This window comes from Saimiri boliviensis, chromosome X (genome assembly GCF_048565385.1).
Source record: "Saimiri boliviensis isolate mSaiBol1 chromosome X, mSaiBol1.pri, whole genome shotgun sequence".
NCBI classification, from domain to species: Eukaryota; Metazoa; Chordata; class Mammalia; order Primates; family Cebidae; genus Saimiri; species Saimiri boliviensis.
Window position 1 is genome coordinate 57757125 of NC_133470.1, and position 24112 is coordinate 57781236.

Here is a 24112-nt window from a genome sequence, read left to right on the forward strand (position 1 = left end):
GGGGTTGAGAGTGAATGGTAATGGGAGGAGGGGGAAGAACAAGAGACTTTGAAATTTGTGTGTAGGAGTTTGAACTGGTGTTCTTGATGAAGTGAAAAGACCGAAACATCTATATAGAGTCAAGCCCTTCACCTATCTGAGCCACAGCTTGCTAGCTGTGTTGACCATGAGAAAGTTACTTTGCCTTTCTGAGCCTTAGTTTCTGCTCCATAAAATGTAGATAATAGTGATACCCACCAAGGCTTAAATGAATTAATATGTATAAAGCTCTTAGAAAAGTGGCACATAGTAAGCATTGGCCATCTTTATTATTTGTACATTTATAATGTTCAAATGAAATAATGATGCCAAAGCCTGTTGAGATGTTTATTTCTTGTTATGTTGGACGAAATGTATGGGGGGTTCTTAGGCTGAGAATAGCCTTAAGGAATTCATTCCTTCACTACTTCAACCAAAAAATATTTATTCAGGACCTACTATGTGCCAGACACTGTGATGGGCCTTGAGGAGATAGATAATGGCGTAGGGCCTTACCTCATGCAGCTTACTGTCTAGTGGATATAAAATGAGTTTTTCACACTCAACCCCCAAGTGCCCTGTTGGTGGGCACGATTGATTCAGTCTGGAAAATTTCAGGATATGAAACTGTTCAATGCGTTAACAGTTTTAGTTAATCTAGTACCTGTGATTGGCGATCCTGCCTAGTCCTCAAGACGAAGGGAAGTCTGAGTAATTCCTGTAGCAGCAAAGCCTGGAACAATCTTGGACTCAGCCTGGGAATGAGGATGGGAACCCCTCTGCCAAATTTGCCTGATCTAAAGCTCCTAACCCCTGCCCCAACAGCAAAACTGGTGTGATTTATTCGAGTCATGCGAGATTGGATAATATTTGTTCTCGTGGGTGGAAGAGAAGGGGATGAGCACTGGGAAGGTGAGATGGGGAGTAGGAGGCAAGGCTTCAACTCTGACTCAGGTCTCTTCGGTTACAGATTCTTCCTTTGCCTTTAGTTTCTTTGATGCCAAAAGGTATACAAGTGGGAGGTCCTGGGGGTGGAGGATATACCTCCTATGGCTATGGTGAAAGTTGAGGGAGGCAGAAGTGAGTGCAAGAGGCTGCACACTGGCAGTACCAGCCTTGTTGTTTACTCTGAAAGACTAGAGAAAGTTAGAACTAATACTATCTAGTATTTGCACTTGATCTTAGCCAGGAGGTCGAGAAGTGATACAACTAATATGTGTAGAACACATACTATGTGGTGTATGCTGTTCCAAACCCTTCACATATATTAACTCATTTCACCATCACCATAATTCTTCAAGGCAAGCTATCATTCTCATCATCCTCATTTTACTGAAACACAGAAGGGTTTGGAAATTTATCCAAGATTTCAAAACCATTTAGTGGTGAATCTGGGATTTTTAACCCAGGTAATCTAGTTCCAAAGTCCACTACGTTCATGTAATCTGCGCTGCGTTTCTCCACCTATAAAATGAGGAGGTTGGATTGGTTAATCTTTGAGAGTCTTTCCAGCTCTGACAATCTCATTATATTTCACATATACTTCTATGAATTTCCAGGCCAAGTGAAAAAAAAAATTCTGCTCCCAATGTCAGTGATTTCCACTAAAGTCCCTCGGGAGGAGACTGGGGAGCCCAGGCTCAGGGAAAAGAGCCGACACTGGAGCCTGGTCTTCCCAGCAGCCTCCAGGGCCTGAGAACAGCTGGGGGCCTGGGAAGCTCTGGGAGCCAGGGCCTGGCCTGCATTTCCAAGTCACTTTTAACAATAACGAGGAGCAGCAGCTCAGGCAGCTTCTGCTGGGATTTGGGGCCAGAGGTTTTGCAGTGGGTTGGGGAACGGAGCTCCTCAGTTCCATTCCTCTGGCCAACCCTTGAGCTGCTGCTGCTGCTGCCAGGGCGCTTACAGTCCAGGTCAATCGGCAGTTCCAAGGCTGATGCTGCCAAGGGGCAGAGGAAAGGGAGTTCTGCACTTGGGGAATGGGAGTTGAGGCCCTGGAAATGGATGCAGGCTGACTTTCCCTGGCCCTTTCCTCTACCTTGAGTTGGTTGCCTTCTGGGAGCTGGAGAGAAGAATGTAGCACGATGATGTAATGTAGCTGGAAACAGGCCCCTGACCTAATTGCCCAGGTTCTGCCTCTTCTTCTCTTCTCTGAGCCTCAGTGTCCTTACCTACAACATGGGGAGACTATTCTCCACTTTATAATTGATTGCGACGATGACCTATGTGAAAAGGCCTGCCACCCAGTGGGTGCTCAGTAAATATGAGTCGAACGTGAAGATAGTTGACTGATTGCTCTAAGTTACCCTGAGCCCATAGCTTGAACCCTCAGTTTTTTTCATCTATAAAATGAGGAACAATTTTTACCTGCCATTCCCTTGATTCGCTGGCTGAGTAGAGCCTAGAATTGGGGACAGCTCGTGGAAGTGAAAGGGCTAGTAGAAAACACAGATGCGACTACAGTCAGGTTTAGGAAGTGGGTTGTTTAGGCAATTTCCTCATTCCTCCTATACTCGCCCCTGCTCCTACCCTTGGTCAGACTAGTTCAGAGTCTGGAAAAGAAGCTCCATCCCACACTGGAATCCTCGTGTCTTTCCCCTTCGGCCGCTTCCTACACTCACCCCTATAGGGCCCCTCTCCAGGAAAGACTCCCAAGTTCTGGACAGGAAGGAGGGTCCCTGTTGGTTGGTGGGAAAGTCAAGTCTTTGGGATATTGCATTCCTGAGATTATCCAGAGAACCCCTGGGGGTTGCAGCAGCTGCTGAGTCTCCTCCCTGGCCCTACTCCTGGCCTGCTGTGGAGGCGGGGACAATAGGGCCCAAGGCTGGAGAAAGATTGGGGGAAAGCAGCTCAAAGGCAGAGTCAGGCCTGGAGCAGCCCTGCAGGCCACGTGAGGAGTCAGGATGAGGCAGGAGGGAAGGAGATCCTAGCATGACTGGTAGGAAGGAATTAAGGGGAAAAGCACAGAAAGCAGTAGGAATTTTTGCCAAGGGGTGGCTTATAAAACCATCAGCATTCCTGAGGCTATAGGTTGGGAGCCCTTTTCGAGGGTGGATGAGTAGTTATTAGACCACAGTCATCCTGGTGGGTAGAGATGGAAAGTCAGGCTTTCTGAGAAGCCTTCTGTGAGGCCCACATACTCCAAGCCAGTGTGGGACAGCCTACACCCTCAGTGGGGAGACAGAGAGGAGACAGGTGCTCTCAGGGTTCCTCAAAAGGCTGTCCCACACTCTGAGTTCTACAAAAACCTTCTAGAATTCATTTCTTCCATTGCTCTCCCAAGCTGGGAGTGTTCCTCACCCTCTTCCTTGTGATGGAAGAATAAGAATTGTCAGGCACTTACCTCTCATTAGGTAACAAGTCTGAGGCCCAGCAAGGAATTGGTCAAAGGTACAGGGTCAAGCCCAGAACGCCTGTGTCAGTCAGTCTTTCTTGAAACCATGTCTCCTCTGCCCTTTTCAGGGACAGGATTGGCATCCTCCAGGGATGTAGCACTTCATCCCTAGCAGATATCACATCCCGAACGTGCGCACGTCTCCAGCTCATTGACACGGGATTTAAAAGTGGCACCGTGACACCAGTGCTCCAGTATAGGACCTGGTGGCAGGCTCAATTGAGCCTCAGCCTACATACCACCCTCTATCTCTACTCAGCTGTCTCTGGACTGTGAGCTGCTCTAAGAAACCAGCCTGTGTCTGATTGACCCCTGTGTCCCGCGACAGTCTGGCGCAATGCAGCCCCTATTCTAGGCCTAGCCTAGAGAAAGTTTGCCAAATGCATAGAACACATGTGCACTCTCATGCACGTACAAGTGACCAAACCGACTGCACCCACCTTCCGGCTGAGAGACCCCAAGAGAGAGGAGTCAGCTCCAAAGGGTTCAGGAGAACCTGCTTTTCACAGTGGCATGGTCTGTGTTGGCAAAACTCAGGCTAGGCCTGGGGGTGGAGAGAGCCCACTCTGGAAGAAGGGAGGGCCAGGCTGTGAATAGGGCTCTGTGTGGCTCAGCTGAGAGGGCTGGGGGAGGCTGGAATGTGAAGAACGTGCTCTCATGACTGTGGCCCTAGGCCTGGGTCTATGGCACAGGGTTGGTCAGGGGTGGGGGGTGGGGGTGTTGGAGGTGGTTAGGGAGGAAAGGGAGAGGTGGAGCAGAGAAACCAGGCAAGGCAAGGACAGAAAGTCTCTCCAGACGTCCCCTCATATGGTAGGACAAGGGCTGAATCTAGAGCCTGCAGGCGGAGCAAAGAGCGTGCTGGGGAGATGAGCTCTATACCAGCCACTTGTGGCTGAGGATGGCCCGCTTCTGGACAAAGCTTGTCCATAGCCTTTGCAGCTTGTCTCCAAACTACCCCTTTCAGACGTCCCTACTTCTCACCAGCAACCGTCTTTCTGTTTTTATCCTCCTTTGGGCTCTGGCTTTCTCCTTTGCGCTCTTTCAACGTGTTTCCCTTGTCTCTGAAAAAACTTCCGATCTGTCTTTTTTTTTGCCTGGCTACTGTACCTCCCACTAGACTGAGAGCTCCTCCGGGCAGGAGACACATCTGCTTTTGGGTGTGTTTGCATCTGCAGGTCTACCCCAGTGCCTAGTGGACGGCTTGGAGCAGATGCTTCACAGAACTTTTGGAATCCAACAGGTCTAAGGGGAAGTTGATTACAACAGGAAGATTTCCCTCCCATACACCCCCAAATCACTTTTTCCTCTGTTTCTGACCTCGGTTAATAGTACCACCTTCTACCCAGTTGCCAGGCCAGAAACACTGGGGTCATCCTTGACTCCCCTCTTATCCTCCCACATCCTATCATTTACTTTGGGTCTACCATGTAAATCATCCATAGATTGGTCCCCTTCTTTCTACAAAGACCACTGCCCAATGGAGTTTCCCTCTTATTGCCCAGGCTGGAGTGCCATGGCGTGATCTTGGCTCACCACCACCTCCGCCTCCCGGGGTCAAGCGATTCTGCTGCCTCGGCCTCCCGGGTAGCTGGGATTACAGGCATGTGCCACCACGCCTGGCTAATTTTTTGTATTTTTAGTAGAGACCGGGTTTCTCTATGTTGGTCAGGCTGGTCTTCCACTCCCAACCTCAAGTGATCTGCCTGCCTTGGCCTCTCAAAATGCTGGGATTACAGCAGTGAGCCACCACGCCCTGCCTCTGGTCTCCCTTTCTCTAGTTTTGCCTAAGGCCCCCATTCCCAATCCATCCTTCACTCAACAGTTAGAGTAACATTAACATAAATCTGACTACGTTACTCCTGTGTTTAGGCCCCTTCGATGGCTCCCCATGGGGCTCTAGATAAAGTCCCAAGTTCTTTTTTTTTTTTTTTTTTGAGACGGAGTGTCGCTCTTGTTACCCAGGCTGGAGTGCAATGGCGCGATCTCGGCTCACCGCAACCTCCGCCTCCTGGGTTCAGGCAATTCTCCTGCCTCAGCCTCCTGAGTGGCTGGGATTACAGGCACGTGCCACCATGCCCAGCTAATTTTTTGTATTTTTAGTAGAGACGGGGTTTCACCACGTTGACCAGGATGATCTCGATCTCTCGACCTCGTGATCCACCCGCCTCGGCCTCCCAAAGTGCTGGGATTACAGGCTTGAGCCACCGCGCCCGGCCAGTCCCAAGTTCTTAAGATGGCCTACAAGGCCCTTCATGATCTGGGCCCTACCTGCTGCTTCAGATTCGTTTCTCACCCGCTGTCTGGCACTCTGCTCTCCATCTAAACTGAGGTCCTAAATGTTACAGTTCTGGGCAATTAGGAGATGAACTGATGGGTGGGACAAACAGCAGGCTTTGACACCTACTCACCCTTTTCTATGCTCTCCCTTCTGCCTGCCAGGCTCTTTCCTCCTGTCTTCTTGATGAACAACTGGTTAGCTTTCAAGACCTGTTCTAAAAGCTACTTCCTTCATGAGGGTCCTTATGACAATGTACCCCAACTCCCAGCAATGAATTACTCCCTCTGCTCAGTTCCACAAGGCTTTACACTTTCCAGTAGCACTCACATTGAATTTGGATGATTTATGTATGTGATTAACTCCCCCTCTGAGCTGTGAATTCCTCAAGGGCAGAGGATATGTCTGATCTATATGAATTCCTGAGTACCTAGCACAGAGCCTAGCCCTGAGGAGGTACCTAGTGAATGAATGAATGAATAAATGAATATATGAGCAAATGATCCACTGGATAAAAAGATTGTCAGCACTAATCCTGGTCTTCCTCCAGAGTGGCTGTCTTTATAACCACTGGATTCTTCGCCTCTGGGTTCAGAACCTCCAAGTCAGAGGCATATGTTCTACAACAAGGAAACAAAAAGGGCCTTTACTTTGTAGCAGAACTTTTTGATGCAAAAGTCCATATGCCGTCTTCCCTTATAAGTCTTTCAGCTAACAAAATAGCATCAAGATTAAGGTGAAAAGCAGAGTGGGACTCATGGTCCTGATCCAATCCAGGTTATTCTGAACGCCAGGGAGAAAAAAATAGAATGCCATAAAATTGGGAGCCAATTGGCCTCATGAATAGACTTGGTTCTGACATTTACCTTGACCTTTAGCAAATCATTTTACTTCTGGGCCCCATTTGCCTTATGTGTCACTGAAGATCATAAAATCTACCATGCAGGATGGTTGTAATGGCCAAAGAAGGTCACTCATTTGCAACCTATAAATCCCTAAATTTAAGGCCTAGTTATCTCCTGAACTATCTGTAATTGTGTTAAAACTATGATGGGTTGCACTGGGGTGGGGAGGTAGGAGATTTAATATGACTAGAACATAGAGTACAGTCTGTCCCAACCATCAATTCATCTCTTAATTTTCCAGAACTGTCATATTTAAGACCTCACAGGGGCCTGCTTTGTCCTTCTCTTCTACTCTCTCACCCTTTCTCATTCTTTCTTCCCCTTTTGTCCACCACTGAGAATTATATTGACTTGCTTAACCACAGTTCCACTTTGTAGCTTTGTAGCAAACTTTCGTATCTTGCTCTCTATTGGTCTTGCTTCTCTGGCCATGCTGATCTCATTCTAGAACTTTTAATCTCCTTCACACTAACATCCCTCTAGGGCCCTGCCAGTGAACACTCGGGAGGACCTCCCCGATTCCTCCTCTCTCCTGTGGCCAGGTGTGGCCTACAAGGGCATATCTGCCATTTAGTCATTTTAGGGTGATCTAAGGCTGAGCCAAATCTCTTAGGATTAGGAATCATTGTAGTCAAGTGTCTGTACCTGGTGTGGCAGTCACTGCGCAGAGCATAAGAGATAGACACATAGTATGGCAACTATTTTTCCGATAATCTCTTAGTTAATTTAGAGGCTGGCTGCATAAAAGCAGAATAGGTAAGAAGGCCCTTCTACCTCTCAGAAGTACCATTCTTTCCTTCCTTCTTTCTTTTCTCTCCTCCTTAACTATTGAATGGATGTCTCTACTACTGCCATTTTAGCCCAAGCCACTGACACTGTTTGCCTGAACTGCTGCAAAAGCCTCCTAATAGATCTCCCCACTTCCATCCTGGCTCTACAATCCACTTTCTGCCCAGGAGCCAGAGTGACCTTTTGAAGGTAGAAACCAGATCTTTTCGTTCTCCAGCTCTACATCTGCCAATGGCTACCTACTGTAATTTGAATCAAAGCCCAAATCCTTACCCTGGCCTTCAAAACCTCTCATAATTTGGCCTTCCCGTCTCCCTTCACCCTCTGCCTGAATTGCTCTTCAGTCAGCTCTTCACACCGCTGACAACTTCTTGTCATCTGTGTCTCTGCTCAAAGTTCAGCTCCTTAGAGAGATCCCTCTGGCCACCTCCCTATTCCCCCTACTCGATCACTCTCTACCTTCATCCTGTCTTTAAAAATTTCTCCTTCTTGGTTCTCAGTAATGCCTGAAATTCCCTTATTTCTTTGTTTACTGATTTATCGGTTGTGTCTTCCCACTAGGAGTTCAGCTGCATGAGAATCTCATCTGTCTAGGCCACTGCTATATCCTTAGCCTCTAGCATACTGCTCTGCAGGGCATTGATAGTGTATAAATATTTGTTGGATGTATGAATTTACAGACAGCTTAATCACTTTAAAAAGTGCCGTCATGTATGTTAATTTGTCACAAAGTCTGTGAAGTCAGGATTATTGCTCTCCTAGTCTTATAATTGCAGACGCTGAGGCTCAAGAGGTTATGAGTGATGTTCAATGCCACATAATCGGTAAGCAGGGGAAGGTGGCCCTGAACTTGGGCTCTCCGATTCTAAATATTGCTCTTGACACCAACACGCCCTGCTTCTAGCCTTGTTGATGCTATATATCAAGGATGGTATGTGCCAAGCAAATGTTGACTTATACTTTGATAATCTTTCTTATCAGGCCTTGAAACAGTACTGTGAGCTGTGGCAGACTGTCTCCAACTCCCTGACCTGGGGGCACTCTCCATTCAGGGAGAGTGAAGTGAACCGGCAGGATCAGCCGCGGGGTAGCAGAAAGTACAGTTTTATGGAGTGGGCAGCCAGGAGTCTGGGTCTGGGCTCCGCTTTGGTCCTTACTTTATTTTCCTTTTCTTTGGAGCTCCATGTGTCTTTCTGTAAATTGGGTAGATGAAATATCCTAACTTGAAGATCGCTTTCAGTTTGGATATTGCATCTCTGCACTGCCTTGACTTCTTCTTTGTTTCTTTCACAGTGCTTCCCATTGCTGCAGGTGAAGAAGAATGCTGGTAAGTACACGAGGTGGGCATTGCAAGTGGCATACAAAGAGACTGAGCTTCTCAATGGTCCTCATGGGACAGCTGATCAGGTCCCTGGGCAGCAGAGCCAACGGCTGAGATGCAAAAGCCAGAGACATCCTCTCTGTCTCCCTCCACTGGACATCTACTGTCCTACTTGGGCCCAGCTTTTTGGCTCACGCGCAGAGCCTCTTTATTTCTCAGCTGGAAGTTTTGCTCTTGTTAGAGAGCCAGAGGAGGACTTCCCTCCAGAGCTTTCATTATGTGGCAGCCACCCATACACAACTCTTGTTCTTAAATGCCCTCTTTCCACTGGGAAGTGTATTAGGGGTGGGAGATGCATCAGGGGGGAAAACAAGTAAGTGGAGGATAAAGGAAGGAGACTTGGCATTTGGGGTTCAGTGTCTATTCTATTCCCAGCACTTGCTTTATCTAGAAGGTTTCCAAGAAGAGGTAGGCTTCAGGGTTCATTAGACTGAGGGGAAATGTGTAGCCTTTTCCTTTTGCTCTCTCACAAGTTTCTTTGAGCCCAACTTTCTATCTGCTTGCTGCCTTTGGTGTCCTGCTTGGGTGTGGATAAGCGGATGGCATTCTGGGAGCAACTACCTTCCACTGAGGACATAGTTGTCTAGAGAGGGATAATAGCTTTGTGGAGGAAGAGAAAGAAGGCTACTGGCCAGGGAAGAGTTTGGTGCCAGTGCCTGAACTCCTGGTATCAGCTGGGCTTTGCTGAGGTCATCAAGGCCATCCTCTTGGCTCCAGCCTAACTTCAGCCATTCCCATTGGCTCCCATTTTTCATCAGGATGAGCTCATGATTTGAATGAACATAGCCCCTAGGTGACAGTTAGGGATGGGGTTGCCAAAACAGAAATGCATCAATTAACAAGTGGCATGCTAAGGGCCTGTGAGAGGCATCCTGGGAAGACATTGGAAGAGAAAACCAGAACGCTTACTAATAAGGACCTTCCAAAGTAGTTGGAGCTGGTTTGGGCTAATCATACCAGGATGCAGAGAGGGGATTCTAGTGACTTCCCAAGGACTTTTCCATCTTACGACTCTGAGTTTTTGGGTGGTGGCTGCTACAAAGCAAAAACTGACAGGGTAAGGGGTTTATTTGCATTGCCATGACAGCAGATAAGTGAAGATTTGTTTTGAAGCAGGAACACTGCTTTGATCAGCATGCAGCATACATCTGCTTCTCTACTTCCCCACCCTGCCTTTCCCCTCTCATCATCATTCCACGGCTTCTTGCTGGGCAGTTTCTGCTTTGCAACAGAGACTTCTGGGGGCACAAGGTCTGTGCACTGCCCATGCTAAGGGAAGGACACACTTCTCCATTTCAGAGACACCAGCTGCAAAAGCTAAAAAGAAACCCCTCAGGCCCTGAAATAGTGACCCCCCCCACCAGACGAATGCACTCACAGCTGCCAAGTTACCTCTTTAGAATATCTGTGCCAGGCAGAGATGCCAGCATTGAGGTCTGGTAGGGTGGGCATCAAGTGGCTGAATGGTCTGTGGCTTCCAGAGGAGACAGGAGTACCTTTTGGGGGGGTGCGGTCAGGCAGAGGTGGTTGCCATCTACAAAGCTGAGATGGGACTGGTCTTTCTGCTATTTCTTAGGTTAAAGTTTGAAAATGTCTATTTAAAGGCAAATGGGAACACATTGTCTCAGGCAGATTCAAAAACAATCTGGCATAAATTATGAGTTTATGTGGATGTGGAAATGGTAGCAGCAAGGCACTGGAAATCAAGGCGCATGGATTTTAGCCCAAATTCCATCATAGATTCACTGTGTGAGTCCAGGCAAGCAGCTTCCTCTGTCTGGACTGCTGTCCACAGCTACAAAATGAACCTTATTGCATGGGACTCTTATATGGATCACAATACATGCAGTACAAATGTCAAAGTGCTGAACAAATGTGACTGATAGTTTCTGAAATTTAGGTCAGGGAGTGAAGCAGAACCTTTCATCTGTTTTGTTATGCATTATTTGAGAAATAGGTAATACCGTCACAGGTTTCAAAATTCAAGAGGTACAAAAATACAAAGTCTCTTCTCACCCCAAGTCCCCAACCACTCAGCAATCCTCTTAGAGGTGATCAGTGTTAGCAACTTCTTGGCCCTCAGTGAGTTTAGAAGGTCTGAAGAAAGTGAGCTGTGCTAGATGGGACTGCAGTAGGGGCTGGCACTGCCTGACTGACCTGGGGGTGGGGCCGAGGGGAGCTGCAGACAGGGCCGTGAAGCAGGAATCTCGGGACAGGAAATACGGGGTGGTAGAATGCTGATTCTTGACTGTGCCACTCACAGTGGAATGATACCAAGTAAGAGCCTTCCAGTCTCTGAACCTCAGTGTTCTCATCTGTACATTGAGCCTGTCGCATTCTCCTATGCCATTTCTCCCAAGTGCCACCAGAGCATCACGGAAGAGGTACAGAAGAGGACCAGCGGGGGACATTTTAGTGGCAAAAATGTCAAGATACTGACAAGGCTGACAGTTGCATATAATTTCCCTCCTTCCTTCCCTCCCTCCTTTCTTTCTTTCTTCCTTTCTTTTTCTTTCTTTCCTTCTCTTTCTTTTTCTTTCTTTCTCTCTTTCTCTCTCTTTCTCTCTTCTTTTTCTCTTTCTTTCCTTCTTTCTTTTTCTCCCCCTCCCCTGCCCTCCCTTCCCCTCCCCTCCCCTCCCTTTCCCTTCCCTTCCCTTCCTCTCCTCCTTCTTTTTTTTCTTTGAGACAGGGTCTCCATCACTCAGGCTGAAGCATAGTGGTGCAACATAACTCACTGCAGCCTCCATCTCCTAGGTTTAAGGGATCCTCCCACTTCAGCCTCCTCAGAAGCTGGGACTACAGGTGTGCATCACCATACCCAGCTCCTCTTCTTTCTATTAGGATGAATCAAGTAAAGATTTATCTGACACACCATTGCTTTGGTTCTAGTGGTCCCACTGACAGAGGAAACCTTGGAAGGGCTGCCATAGGATTGCTTAGTACCCCCTTATAGGAAAGCATTAAGAATGTCCAACTGGCTTCAACACATGTAGTGCTGCCCAGGCCCAAGACTATGACCTGAATTACTTTTGAAGTCCCTGCCATCACAGTCCAAAAAGCCACTAGCACAATGTTTTCCACACGTCACTTATCTGTGAACCAGATTCAGAATTTTTGCCATCACATCATCCATGCCATTAAAAACTTAGTACTTTTCTTTCAATAAACTCAATTTTAAATAATAACCTCACCCTGAGCCGTAATATCTATGAAATTAGGTTTGAGGCACTAGTTACGTTTTTCCTAACATGTAGTAAATTAAATATATGTCTATCACGATGCAAATGCCAATGTACCGCCCCAAATCATCCTATGCCAGAATGTTTCAAACACGGAGAAACACAGAGCTAGCGGTAGTAAAACGAGCAGCTCAGGAGGGGGTTCGGGCCTTAGAGACTCACTCCGAGACGTGCTACATGCTCTCAGGCTCCCAGCATCACTTCATATTTCTTCCAGGCCCTCATATCCTGTTGCCTGAGCACTAATTGCTCCTAAGATGGGAAGGAACCCTCTTCTTCCAAATAAAACCCACAATTCAAAACTGCTTCTTAAGTACTGAAGTGAGAATACTTGACTGGGGCCAGAAGTTCTATTTCCAGTTTTGGCTGTGACCTTTGCCAGCTGTGTGTCCTTGGGCCTGTCCCTTTCCCTCTCTGGGCCTTAGTGTCTCTAACTATAAAATGAATAGCTTGCTCTAAATGACCTCTAAGGTGTCTTGCTGCTCTGAAATTCAACGACTCCTTGACTTACAAACCCCGCACTCTGTGGAGTCCATTAGCTCGCTTCCCAGCAGCCCGCAGAGGTGAGGGTTGACCTTCTCTCCCACCGCCTTTGCACCAAATCTTCCCTGAGGTCCCCTGCTCCCAGTGCACAAAGCTCCTTTTGTTGCCTGGAACCATTCAGGACTTCACTTCAGGCTCCTGCTGAAGTGGCTGAGGTGGCCTAGGGGGTAATAGTTTGCCTGTAACAAGAGCCCCTGCTCGCAACCCAGCTGGCTCCAGTCTGGCTGCAGGCTTGGCCTCAGCATCAGACTCATCCATCAGCTGCCCCAGACCCCTCCCCCCAGCTCTGAGGGGGCGGGTAGAGAGATTTGAAAGGTAGAAAATAGAAACACATACATTTATTTAACATGCTATTTGCTGTCTGTCACTCCAAGGCTCAGAAGGGCAGTAGACAAAAATACTAAGCATATGAAAGTCATCATCATCATCATAATTCAATCCACATCCTTTCTTTTGAAAATGACCAAATCATTCCTATAACTAAGTCTCGACAGATCTGGTCATTTAACATTTGTTATTTTACAAAGAACATTCGCAGGGCATGGCTTATCTAACATTTGACAGATATTTTACCCAGCAACTTGGAATAGCATAAAGATCTACTTAGTTAAGGGGCATCTGGAATTTATTATCATTTGAGACAGGAAATCTTTTAACCATGATCTATAGTGAATTCAGCCAAGGTAAAAATGCTCGGCTGTGACTTAAGAGACCTAGGATCTAGTCTCATCTCCATCATTAACTCCTTCTGCGACCTTGAGTTAGTCACCTCTGCTCCCTGGGCCTCAGTTTCCTTGTCTGTAAAAATGAGAAGGTTGAACTACAAGGTCTCAAGGTCCTCTGCACTTTGATTTCACGCCCCCTAGCCCCCTGTCCTCCAGAAGTCAGGCTGAAAGGAAGGGGAGGTAGGGGTAGGGTCAGTGGAAAGGGCAATTTCAAGATGTTCTTTGGCATGGGGGAGGGGTTTCCAGGTCTGTGGAGGAGTGTAAGGACTTCCTTTGGGGCCCAAGGGGCTGGGAGGCCCAGGTTCTCAGTTGCCGTTTCCAGGACTGCAAGACAGAGTTAGGTCTAGGTTTAGAGAGGTAGGTCAGATATATATCTCGAGGCATAGGCTAGATGGCCATTTTCACAGTGTAGGCCACTCCAAATCAGAGGCTGGAGAGAGCATGGGAACTTCAGGTGGAGAGACAGGTCTGAAGAGGGCCTGGGAATTGCTATCGGACACTTCCACCAGAAGGTCCTGTGGATCCTTCAAGCTCAACACTAAAGACCGTAGTTCTTTATTATTCCTCTGAAAACCTCCTCTTTCTCCAGAATCCCCTTTCTTGGTTAAAGCAACCCCATGCACCGATTCACTCGAGCAAGAATCACGGGCATTCCCTGGACTTTACCTTTCTAAGTTGTCGTCATTTAGTTGTGTGCATGGGACCTCTTTATAAGGCTTCCTAAATCTACCCCTTTTTTTGTCACTTTGTTCAATTTTCCCTCCATCTGAACGCTAGCAGCTCTGGACTTGATGCTTGCGGCCACTTCCTACTGGTCTTCCTGCCACCATGGTCACCCTTCCCGAAAAATTCAGGCATCCTCAAAAATCTCTGGTTGTTTCCTACCTTTGGTCAAAGTCCAACTTCTTTGCTCTGGTGTTCAAAGTCTTTCAAGCTTAGACAGCCTATCCTTCTTGCTTCCTCTCCCACCTCGTTCCTATATTTCTGAGCCCCATGGGACAATTCACTATTTCTTAGACAGACAGTGAATTCTCATACTGGACTCTCCACTGAGTGTGTTTTTGCCAGCCCGCTTCTTGGCCTGTCAAGCCACCTCCTGGCCTCCCTTCCCATGTTGTCCATAGCTATTACATTATAAAACATCACACTGTTCTACACTGGCCTCTTTTCTTTCCTGTCTCTCCCATAGACCATGAGCTCTTGGTGAACAATGGCTACATCTGACTGACCTCTGGATTCCCAGAACTAAGTACAAGGCCTCACATAAACAATGAGTCTGCCAAGGGCTGGCTTTTATTTTTGATGGCATAGCAAAAGAACTTCTGGTAATTGGGCTGGTGACTTCTTCCTTTCAGCGGACTTTCTTCCCTATCATTTCAGCTCTGAACTAGCTATTACAGATCAACATAGAGTCCCACTGGCTCCAGATGACAAAACCTCTTGAGACAGGGCCTGGAGGGTCCGGTGGCTCCAGCCAATGGTGCAGATCCATGTAAAACACATTTTCGCCAAACTCTTGAAACTTGGAGGTCACCCCACATCTCAAGACAGGAAGGGCACTTACGGACTATATTAACCCATGCTTTTGAAACTGAGTACTGAGGAGCCCTAATGTCCCCAGAGATTCCACAGGGGACATTAGAGGAAGACAGAGTTATGGGATATCTCATTCCTGCTTCATTCAACCAAATCTATTTGACTTTTTTAAGATCATTTGGAGACTGTAGTTGGCTGCATTAAAGTAAATGTCGGCAATCGTAGCTCGAGTCTGGTGTTCAGTATTCCCTTTTTTACCTTTCCTGCTACATGCCTAACTTGGGCTCTGACCAAACGCTTCAGGTATGGTGAAGCATCCTTTTTCATTCTATACTGTTAAAAGTTCTTTATATTGAGCCAGAATCTGCCTTATAACAACTTCCACCCATTGGTCCTATCTTCACCCCTTGCAGTCTCTTCGAAGCAGTCTGTTCCTTCTTCCTCAAGGCCAATCTGCTGGCATTTAGAATTTCCCAAAGTCTAAGGTAGGAGGGATCTTACAGCTCATACAGTCCAGTGTTCTCATTGCAGCAGGATAACGAAGCCAGGAGAAAGTAAGTGATCCGCACAACAGCATAGTTAGTTGGTGGCAAAACCAAGACTAGAACCCAAATCTCTACTCATCTATAATGCCCTCCCCAGAACCTGTTCTTTCCGAGCTCCTCAAATCGTTTCTCACAGTCCTGGTCACTCTTCCCTACAAGTCCTCCTAACTGATGCTAACCAATGGCTGAAGATCAGCAGCTGAACTTGTGAGAGCTCCATGGCTCCTAAGCTTTTGTCTGCCTGGGGAGAAGGCAGAGGCAAAGCAGAACAAACTGATGTCGGAAGGAGAGCCGTTCCCTCACCACAGCCTGAAAGCCATTCTCTTCTTCCTCCTCTTCTTTCTGTAAAACTAAATTCCATTCAAACAGCCCTCCCCCCATGGCAGGGCAGCCAAGGGGCAGCTTTCAGAGGCCCCTTCTGACCTGTTTGCTAGAGGGTTCCTGCTGTGTGACCTTCCACATCCCAAGCCCAGAAACAGGAAGAGTTAGTTTGGTTTGCGTTTTCAGAAGAAAAATGAAAACATAGGAAGTAGGGCTCCTGAGAACAGAGGCTTCCAACTCTGTGTCCATTTGTCCCTGGAGCAGGATATTTCAGGGAATACATTCCACAGGGGAAGGGAACAGCCTCCCTTATTAAAAACAAAACACAAAGCCCTTCAAGGTTTGGAAAAAGAAAAAGGCCAAAAGGCGACTGTTAAGAAGGGGAGAGGCAATTGTTTTCTAACCTCCAGACCTTTACCTCCCTCGGACACTTGGAGCTGTCATACTTTGATCTCACTGCTGTTACCAGCACATCTGGACCCCAGACATGTTCTGCTCCCTTTAACCTATGGCCCAAGAAAGAGTCCAGGTCTCCTTTCTTGTTTCCTGGAGGAGGACAAAGGTACGCTGGCACTCAGAGTCTTCCATTAAAACCACGAAAAAACAGATCGAAATTAATCACACAACACGCAAACAGCAGAACAGCATTCAGGCCTTACTAAGCACATGCTTTTTATTTTAAGAAGCCCAGCCAAAGCAGGGAAGTGCTTTGCCAGTTCCCAGATATCTCCCAGGATAACTACTTCATCGCCCCAGATGCGCTGCCGTAAGTTTGCCTGGCTTTCTCCCCTCTCAGCTGTCAGTCACTGGGAGGCAGGTGCCATCTTGTTTCCCTGCCACTGTTGCTAGAAGGGCCAATACAAAAGGTCTTTAAAGAAAAAACAAAAAACCTTCCAGAACTCCTAGGGTTCTTTTCAGTTCTGCTTTTTGGGCTGAGGAACATGACGAGTTCACAGATAGTTGCCAGGGTAAAAGTGGGGATCGTTTTTGGGTGCCAAAGAAACATGTAACCCTGCAAGGAAACCAGCTCTGCCTACATCTGGAGCTTCTACAGGTACACACGTACATGTGTCACATGTGTAGTGTGCAAACACACACAGTCTATTTACCAAAATTTTAGTTTCATGGAATAACACGGTCTTGATCACACAAAAACATACCATTCTCTTCCTTGAGGCTATGGGTAAGCAGAACCTCTTCCTAGATGAGGCTTCCAAGAGCATCTGCTTGGAATGGTTTGTATTTTCCAAAAAGATCTGAAAGATCTAGGGGCAAGGTTTTTTTTTTTTTTTTTTTTTTTTTGAGATGGAGTCTCGCTCTGTCACCCAGACTGGAGTGTAATAGCATGATCTTGGCTCGCTGCAACCTCTGCCTCCTGGGTTCAAGTGATTCTTCTGCCTCAGCCTCCCGAGTAGCTGGGGTTACAGGTGCTTGCCACCATGCCTGGCTAATTTTTGGTATAGACAGGGTTTCACCGTGTTAGTCAGGCTGGTCTCGAACTCCTGACCTCAGCTGATCCACCCACTTCGGCCTCCAAAAGTGTTGGGATTACAGACATGAGCCACCTTGCCTGGACAAAATTTTCATATCAAAACAAGCATAGAATTTTTGTGGAATAGAATACAAAAATTCACATGAATTAGCTGGGCACAGTGACTGACACCTGTAATCCCAGCACTTTGGGAGGTCAAGGCCGGTGGATCACCTGAGGTCAGCAGTTCGAGACCAGCCTGGCCAACATGGTGAAATCCCATCTCTACTAAATACAAAAATTAGCCAGGTGTGGTGGCAGCCGCCTGTAATCCCAGCTACTTGAGAGGCTGAGGCAGGAGAATCACTTGAACGCAGGAGGTGGAGGTTGCAGTGAGCCGAGATTGCGCCATTGCACTGCAGCCTGGGCAATAAGAGTGATACTACCTCTTATTCACATGAATTTGTAAGGTAAAAGTGGAGACTTGAAAAAAAACCTCTCATTTGTGTTTGGCTGTGTGAGATTCTCCTCCAGCTTCTCAGGCTTGTGTGGGGAATAAATTTTTTTTTTTTTTTTTTTTTTTTTTTTTTTTTTTTTTTGAGACTGAGTTTTTTGCTCTTGTCACCGAGGCTGGAGTGCAATGGCACGATCTCGGCTCACCGCAACCTCCGCCTCCTGGATTCAGGCAATTCTCCTGCCTCAGCCTCCTGAGTAGCTGGGATTACAGGCACGTGCCACCATGCCCAGCTAATTTTCTGTATTTTTAGTAGAGATGGGGTTTCACCATGTTGACCAGGATGGTCTTGATCTCTTGACCTCGTGATCCATCCGCCTCAGCCTCCCAAAGTGCTGGGATTACAGGCGTGAGCCACCGCGCCCAGTGGGAATAAATTCTTTATGTTCGTTGGAGGTACTCTGGGGATGCAAAAGTCTGAGCGCCACAAAGTAAAATGGTAGGCTCCTTGAGGGTAGAAACGTCTCATTTTTCTCTGTATCCTCATGTCTGAAACAGAGCCAGCCACAGACAGAGTGCTTGGGAACTATTTGCTCCATCCATGCATCCATCCGTCCGTCCGTCCATCCATCCATCCATCCTTACCAAGAAACAAGCAAAAAAGGTAGCCTTAGAGTGGTGGAAAGAATACAATTTCTGAAAAATTTATAAACCTCTGGGTCCGAATTCTGATTTTGTCACTTATTAGCTGTGTCATCACATTTCTAAGCCTCAGTTTTCTGTTTGTTTGTTTGTTTTTTCTTTTAGATAAAGTCTTGCTCTGTTGCTCAGGCTGGAGTACAGTGGCGCAATCTTGGCTCCCTGCAACCTCCACCGCCTGGGTTCAGTCTATTCTCCTACCTTAACCTCCCAAGTAGCTGGAATTACAGGCGCGCACCACCACACCTAACTAATTTTTGCATTTATTTATTTCTTTGTTTTTTGAGATGGAGTTTTGCTCTTGTTGCCCAGCCCGGAGTGCAATGGTGCCATCTCCGCTCACTGCAACCTCTGCGTCCTGGGTTTAAGCGATTCTCCAGCTTCAGCCTTCCAAGTAGCTAGGATTACAGCCATGTACCACCATGCCCAGCTAATTTTTGTATTTTCAGTAGAGACAGTGTTTTGCCATGTTGGTCAGGCTGGTCTTGAACTCCTGACCTCAGGTGATACACCCACCTCAGCCTCCCAAAGTGCTGGGATTATAGGCATGAGCCACTGCACCCAGCCTAATTTTTGTATTTTTAGTAGTGATGAAGTTTTGCCATGTTGGCCAGGCTGGTCTCGAACTCCTGACCTCAAGTGATCCACCCATCTCGGCCTCCCAAAGTGCTGGGATTGCAGACATAAGCTACTGTGCCTGGCCCTAGTTGTCTCAGTTTTAAAATAAGAATCCAATACCCAACTCCTTGGCTGCTGTGGGACCTTAAGTGTGATAATGGGAGTGGGAGTGCTCTGTAGGATCCCAGACAATATACAAATTATAGTTATTTCATGACTATCAAATTACCACCGTTACTGGCCCAGGCAGTAGGGTGGGGGGAGGGGAGGATGCTGTCTCCAGCCAGAAGTCTGATTTGAGATTAAGAAAGCAGGAGCTGAGACCTCAGGAATGAGCCCCCGGGCCTCTGGGATGGAGAGGGCAGATGTTGAAGCCTGGCTCCAGCTCCACCCCCACTCCAGGAAGGCAGTATGCAGGCCAGAGGGGAACTTGGGGTGGAGTGATGGAAGGATCAGATGTGCCTCATACACTTCAGGTCTCCAAAGACCAGATGTGCTTTCCTTCTCATGTCTGCCAATGAGCCCCTTTGAGGCCCGGTTTGTAGCAAGGGTCATTCATCACTGGGGCTGAAATACAACCAGGCATAGTGTGTTGACTTGTCTGCTAACAGACTCTGCGTCCTTGGGTAAGTCCCTTTTCTTCTTTGGGCCCCGATTTTCCTATCTTTAAAATGAAGGGATTGGATCGAGTAGCCCCTCTGATCCTTTGAGTTCCTACACACTATGTTTAAGACTGTTTTTGACCTTGATTTTCCACAAAATTTAAACAATGTGATTTGCCAAAAATTTAATTGGTCTGATCATCTGGTAGTTTGACACTGAATCCTGGGTGGGCGAAAAAGTTCAAAGCAGTTGTGGGGCAGGGGACGGGCCTGGCTGGGGCCCTCTTCTGTTTTTAAGTCTGCTGGTTCCTGTGGCTCCCTCTGTACGTGTCTGTGTTTGGCCAAACTGGCTCCGGTCAGCTGGACATCTCAGAGCAAGCCATGATTGTAGCCCAGGTAGAGGGCTTGTGGATACAGCAGGTGTTTCCCAAGCCTGGGGCTCTGGCTCAGGTACCTCACAATATAAAATGAGGAAAGGAAGGAAAACAGGAAATCCTACCCACTATATGCAACTAATTGTTTGGGAAGAATTCCTTCTAGGCAAGCCTGTTGTCTCAGAAGTCAGCAACAGCTGCTGAGTGGGAATGGCTAACTGCTGCAGTCTCTGAGATTCTCAGGCTCCCCCCCAAACCCCATCTCAATCTGTTTAGACCTCTGCCATTTTCTGAGGCTCAGCCCAAATGCTATTTCCTCCCTCTTTCAAATCCCCGTCTTACTCTCTGTATTATAGCATGGATCATGCCTTGTATTTGAGCTATTTCCTTTCACATATGGATTGAAAAATAAAATACGTGTTCTGAGTGAAAATTCCAACCCATAATCTTTCACTCTCACTTTCCAGAGTTAGCCACTCTGAAAAGAGTTTTTTTTTTTTTTTTTCAGCTTTCCAGAAATCTTCTATTGTCAAAGCTATTGAAAATGCTAAGTTGGGCATGGTGACTTGTGCCTATAATCCAGCAATCTGGGAGGCCAAAGTGGGAGGATCATTTTCGTCTAGGAGTTTGAGACCAGTCTGGGCAACATAGGGAGACCCCTTCCCTACGAAAAATATAAAAAAATTAGCCAGTTGTGGTGGCACATGCCTATAGTCCCAGGTACTCAGGAGGCTGAGGAGGGAGGATGGCTTGAGCCCAGAAGGTTGAGGCTTCAGTGGGCCCTAATCATGCCACTACAGGCCAGTCTGGGTGACAGAGTGAGACCCTGTCTGAAAAAAATAATTATGCTTTGAACAGAGCACTGGGTCTGGAGTCTAAGCACTTAGATTTAAGTCTCAGCTTTCCACTTGCTGGTTAGATCAGCTTCAGCAAATTCTGTCTCCCCTTTGACCCTCAGTTGTCTGCTCCATAAATGGGATAAACATTTCCTCTCCTCCTATCTCACAGGGGTTGGTGTAAGGGCCAAAAAGACAAGAGATTGAAGGCACCTTGGAAAATGCAAGGGGCGCCCTATTTATCTCCATGCTTGTCACTGCAACTTGACTAAGCACCTTCGAAACAGAAACTTGGTCCCTCAGGGGCTGCGTCCCCACTGCCTCTTGTTCCAGTTTGTCCAGAATGGGAGGGTGGTGATGCCGGGGGATGTGGAACTGAATCCCCAGGGTCGTGCTACACCTGGAGGTGGTGATGCACTGCTGCTCCTGGCCTGGTTCTGGGCATACAGCTCCTTGACCTTCCTTTGATGCCAAACCCAGCTGAGAGGACCATTTTTCTAAAGTTACTTGGCTTGCAAAATGCTGCTCCTCCACCAAGTGGGCACTGGCCCAGCCTCACTGCCCCAGCGTGCTTTTGTTACTTTGAAAATTCTGCAACTCTTGTTTCCCTCCTCTATCTCCTTCAGCTCTTAGTCCCTCAGATTCTGGCTCCATGTTATGCTTTCAAAGTTCCCCGTGCCCCCCACCCATCCCCCAAAAGTATAATACATATATATAGAGAGAAAGGAAGTAGGAAGAAGTGGCCCAGAAAATTCAATTTTCTCGGTGGATCAGATGTAAAACTGTTGGAAATTACAGATAGAAAGCTCCTCAGATATCATTTAGTCCAACCTCCATCACGCCCCTTCATCATTTAACAGACAGGAAACTAAGACCCAGAAAAGGGAAGGGACTTGAGCAGGGAGTTTGTGGCTCTGACAGCCAAGTAAAGGTGGGAAGCGGCAATACTCTGCAATTTACCAACGTGCCGCTGAGATGGTTAAAGTCAAGGAAACTAGCCTGGGGAGGGTGGGTAGGGTCCAAGAAGGGATGAGTGTGGCCAGAGAAGGGAGGATAGATCAGGAGAAACAGTCAGGACCAGCTGCAAAATTCCCCTGGAAAGTGGCAATAGAAGAAATATGACGTTGTGGTTTAGTAAGTTACTAAGAGTCTTGCTGAGCAAGGAGAGGGAAGACAGAGGAAGAGAAAAGTAGAGGGGGCCAAAACACGAGTGAAAACGGAAGAAGGAACGCCAAACTAGACGAATGGAGATTACGAGGGATAGGATCAGTGAGGGCTGAAACACAGCAAATCAGTAGAGTCCTGTCCCATGTGGGGCATCAAGCCACTTGTAAGTTTCCACTAGATCTGTTGCCTGGTTTCTTCTTCTAGGCTCTGAGCACATGAGCCAGTCCTTACTTTCTTAGCAAAGTCAGCCCTTTCCCACTGCCCACTGTTTGGAGAAGCAGCTTCAGACTGCAGGCTTTTTACCTCAGTAGAGTTGGCACATCAACACAAGGGCACCGTGCGGCCCGGCTTGGCTGCCAGAGCAGGCTCTAGAATACTCACTCTACAGTCATGATCTGATTTTGGTCACACAGTCAGACTTCGAGGCAAACTCAGCCCATTTTATAGATGAGGGGGTACAATAATTTTCAAAGGGAAACAACAGTAAGAATAAACCTAAATATATATTTGGAAACAATGCATGTACTGATTATGAATGAGGGCGCTGGGGCTACATGGCCTGTATTCAGATCTCCATTGTGCCCCTCATTAGTTGTGTGATCTTGGCCAGGTTGCCAAACTTCTCTGTGCAGGTTTGGAAGGATCAAATGAGTTGATCCAAGTGTATAGCCTTTGAACAATGCCTGTCACATAATCAGTGCTCAATAAATGGCGGCTATTCTTGCCATCATCATTATTATGTGCCAGATGCTGTTCTAAGCGTTTTACCTGTATTATGTCATGTAATCATAAGTCAGAAGGTTACTGAGGCTCAGGTGCAAGAAGAATGTGTCTGGTTCACTGGCTTTTAAAACTTGGCTAGATGTAGACGTCTACCCCCCAAAATTGAATTCTATGTGACACCCCAAAATTGAATTCTATGTGACACCCCAAAATTGAATTCTATGTGACACCTCAACATATAAAACAAATAAAAACAGCATGGCTCTGATTGAAGCAAGCTGGGATAGAGGTGGGACCTGGAGACTCCTGGCTCGGCGTTCCCTGTTCTTCCCTCACCCAGCATCCCTATGATAGGCTTTGAGCCTCTTCCCTGCCGCTGATCTAGTCCATCTAAACTTGTTATGTTCAGATAAAGATATTGTAACTCTGAGAGGGCAAATAACATGCCCAAAGCTAAACGACAAGTCAAAGGCAGAGTGGGATATCACGTGTGAAGGGAATAATCACCTGGTCAAAGAGAACAGCCCCTTTGGTTAAACTAGAACACAGAACATTTCAGGCTTGGGCAAAGAAGAGCTAGGAAAGGAGAGTAAGCAGGAAGGAAGGGAGGTCCCCTGATGATGTGAACAGCCCCACCGACTATTCATATCCTGCTGGGGCCACCCCAGACGTCAAGATAAGACAAAGCCCTATCCACATGGGGCCTCTCTCGCTGCACAGGGTTTGGGGTTGTGTTGTGACAAGGGATGTAGCCTTCTCTCCTTTAGGTCTCCAGTCTGCAGGATGCAGCTGACTGGGCCCAAATCCCACCATCCAGGACTTCTGAATGGGCTCCTGGCCTGAGCTGGGGTTGTCACAATGCTCCTTCTTCTCCAGGGTTCCGGGGTGGCAGTCTGAATTCCAATCCATTGTTGCTGGCGGAAGTAAGAGGGGGAAACATGACACTCTGCCCTTTTCATTGCTCACATGTACGTGCGCCCCAATCTGTTCAAGGCATGCCACTGTTTATCTAAGAACCTGTGTGATGCCAAGTTTTGTTTCCAGGACTTTGGCATGGGTTACCTGTGGACATCGTACTGAGGAGACATTTTTCCAGGGAACTTCGGGGACTCTGGGACTTCTCTGGAATTCCTTCTTCTGACCTGATCTCGTGAGCTACCGGGCTCGTGCTAGTCCCGGAAGACAATCTGCAGGGCTGGGCGGGGGAGGGGCAAATGCTGGAGGTCGAAGCTCAGGTGCAAGGCCCTGAGTTGCTTGCTTCTGTTTGGATGGGCTGCAGGATCTCCGTCTGTCCCATGGCGGATGGGCATGGATCAGATGCTCTCTGAGGAGCCACCAGCTACAGGCTGGGCTTGTGTGGAAACCCTGACTACTCCCTGCTCTCTCAGGCACTGGCCTAAAATCAGAGGAGGCCATACCAAGTGATGGAAGCAAACAGAGCCCCCTGGCTAGTCACAAGGGGGCAAGCATGAGGATGCAGGAGGCAGAGTACTGATCCCC

The 24112-nt window shown here is 47.5% G+C and overlaps 1 protein-coding gene across 3 annotated transcripts in view; it reads left to right on the forward strand.

Annotated features, from left to right (window-relative positions):
- Positions 1–24112, forward strand: part of STARD8 (StAR related lipid transfer domain containing 8) — a 77147-nt gene that overhangs the window by 7227 nt on the left and 45808 nt on the right. For all 3 annotated transcript variants that reach the window (XM_074392241.1, XM_074392243.1, XM_074392240.1), the window contains exon 2: positions 8672–8705. In XM_074392241.1, coding sequence (XP_074248342.1) covers positions 8672–8705 — 34 coding nt within the window. The remainder of the gene's footprint in view (positions 1–8671; positions 8706–24112) is intronic.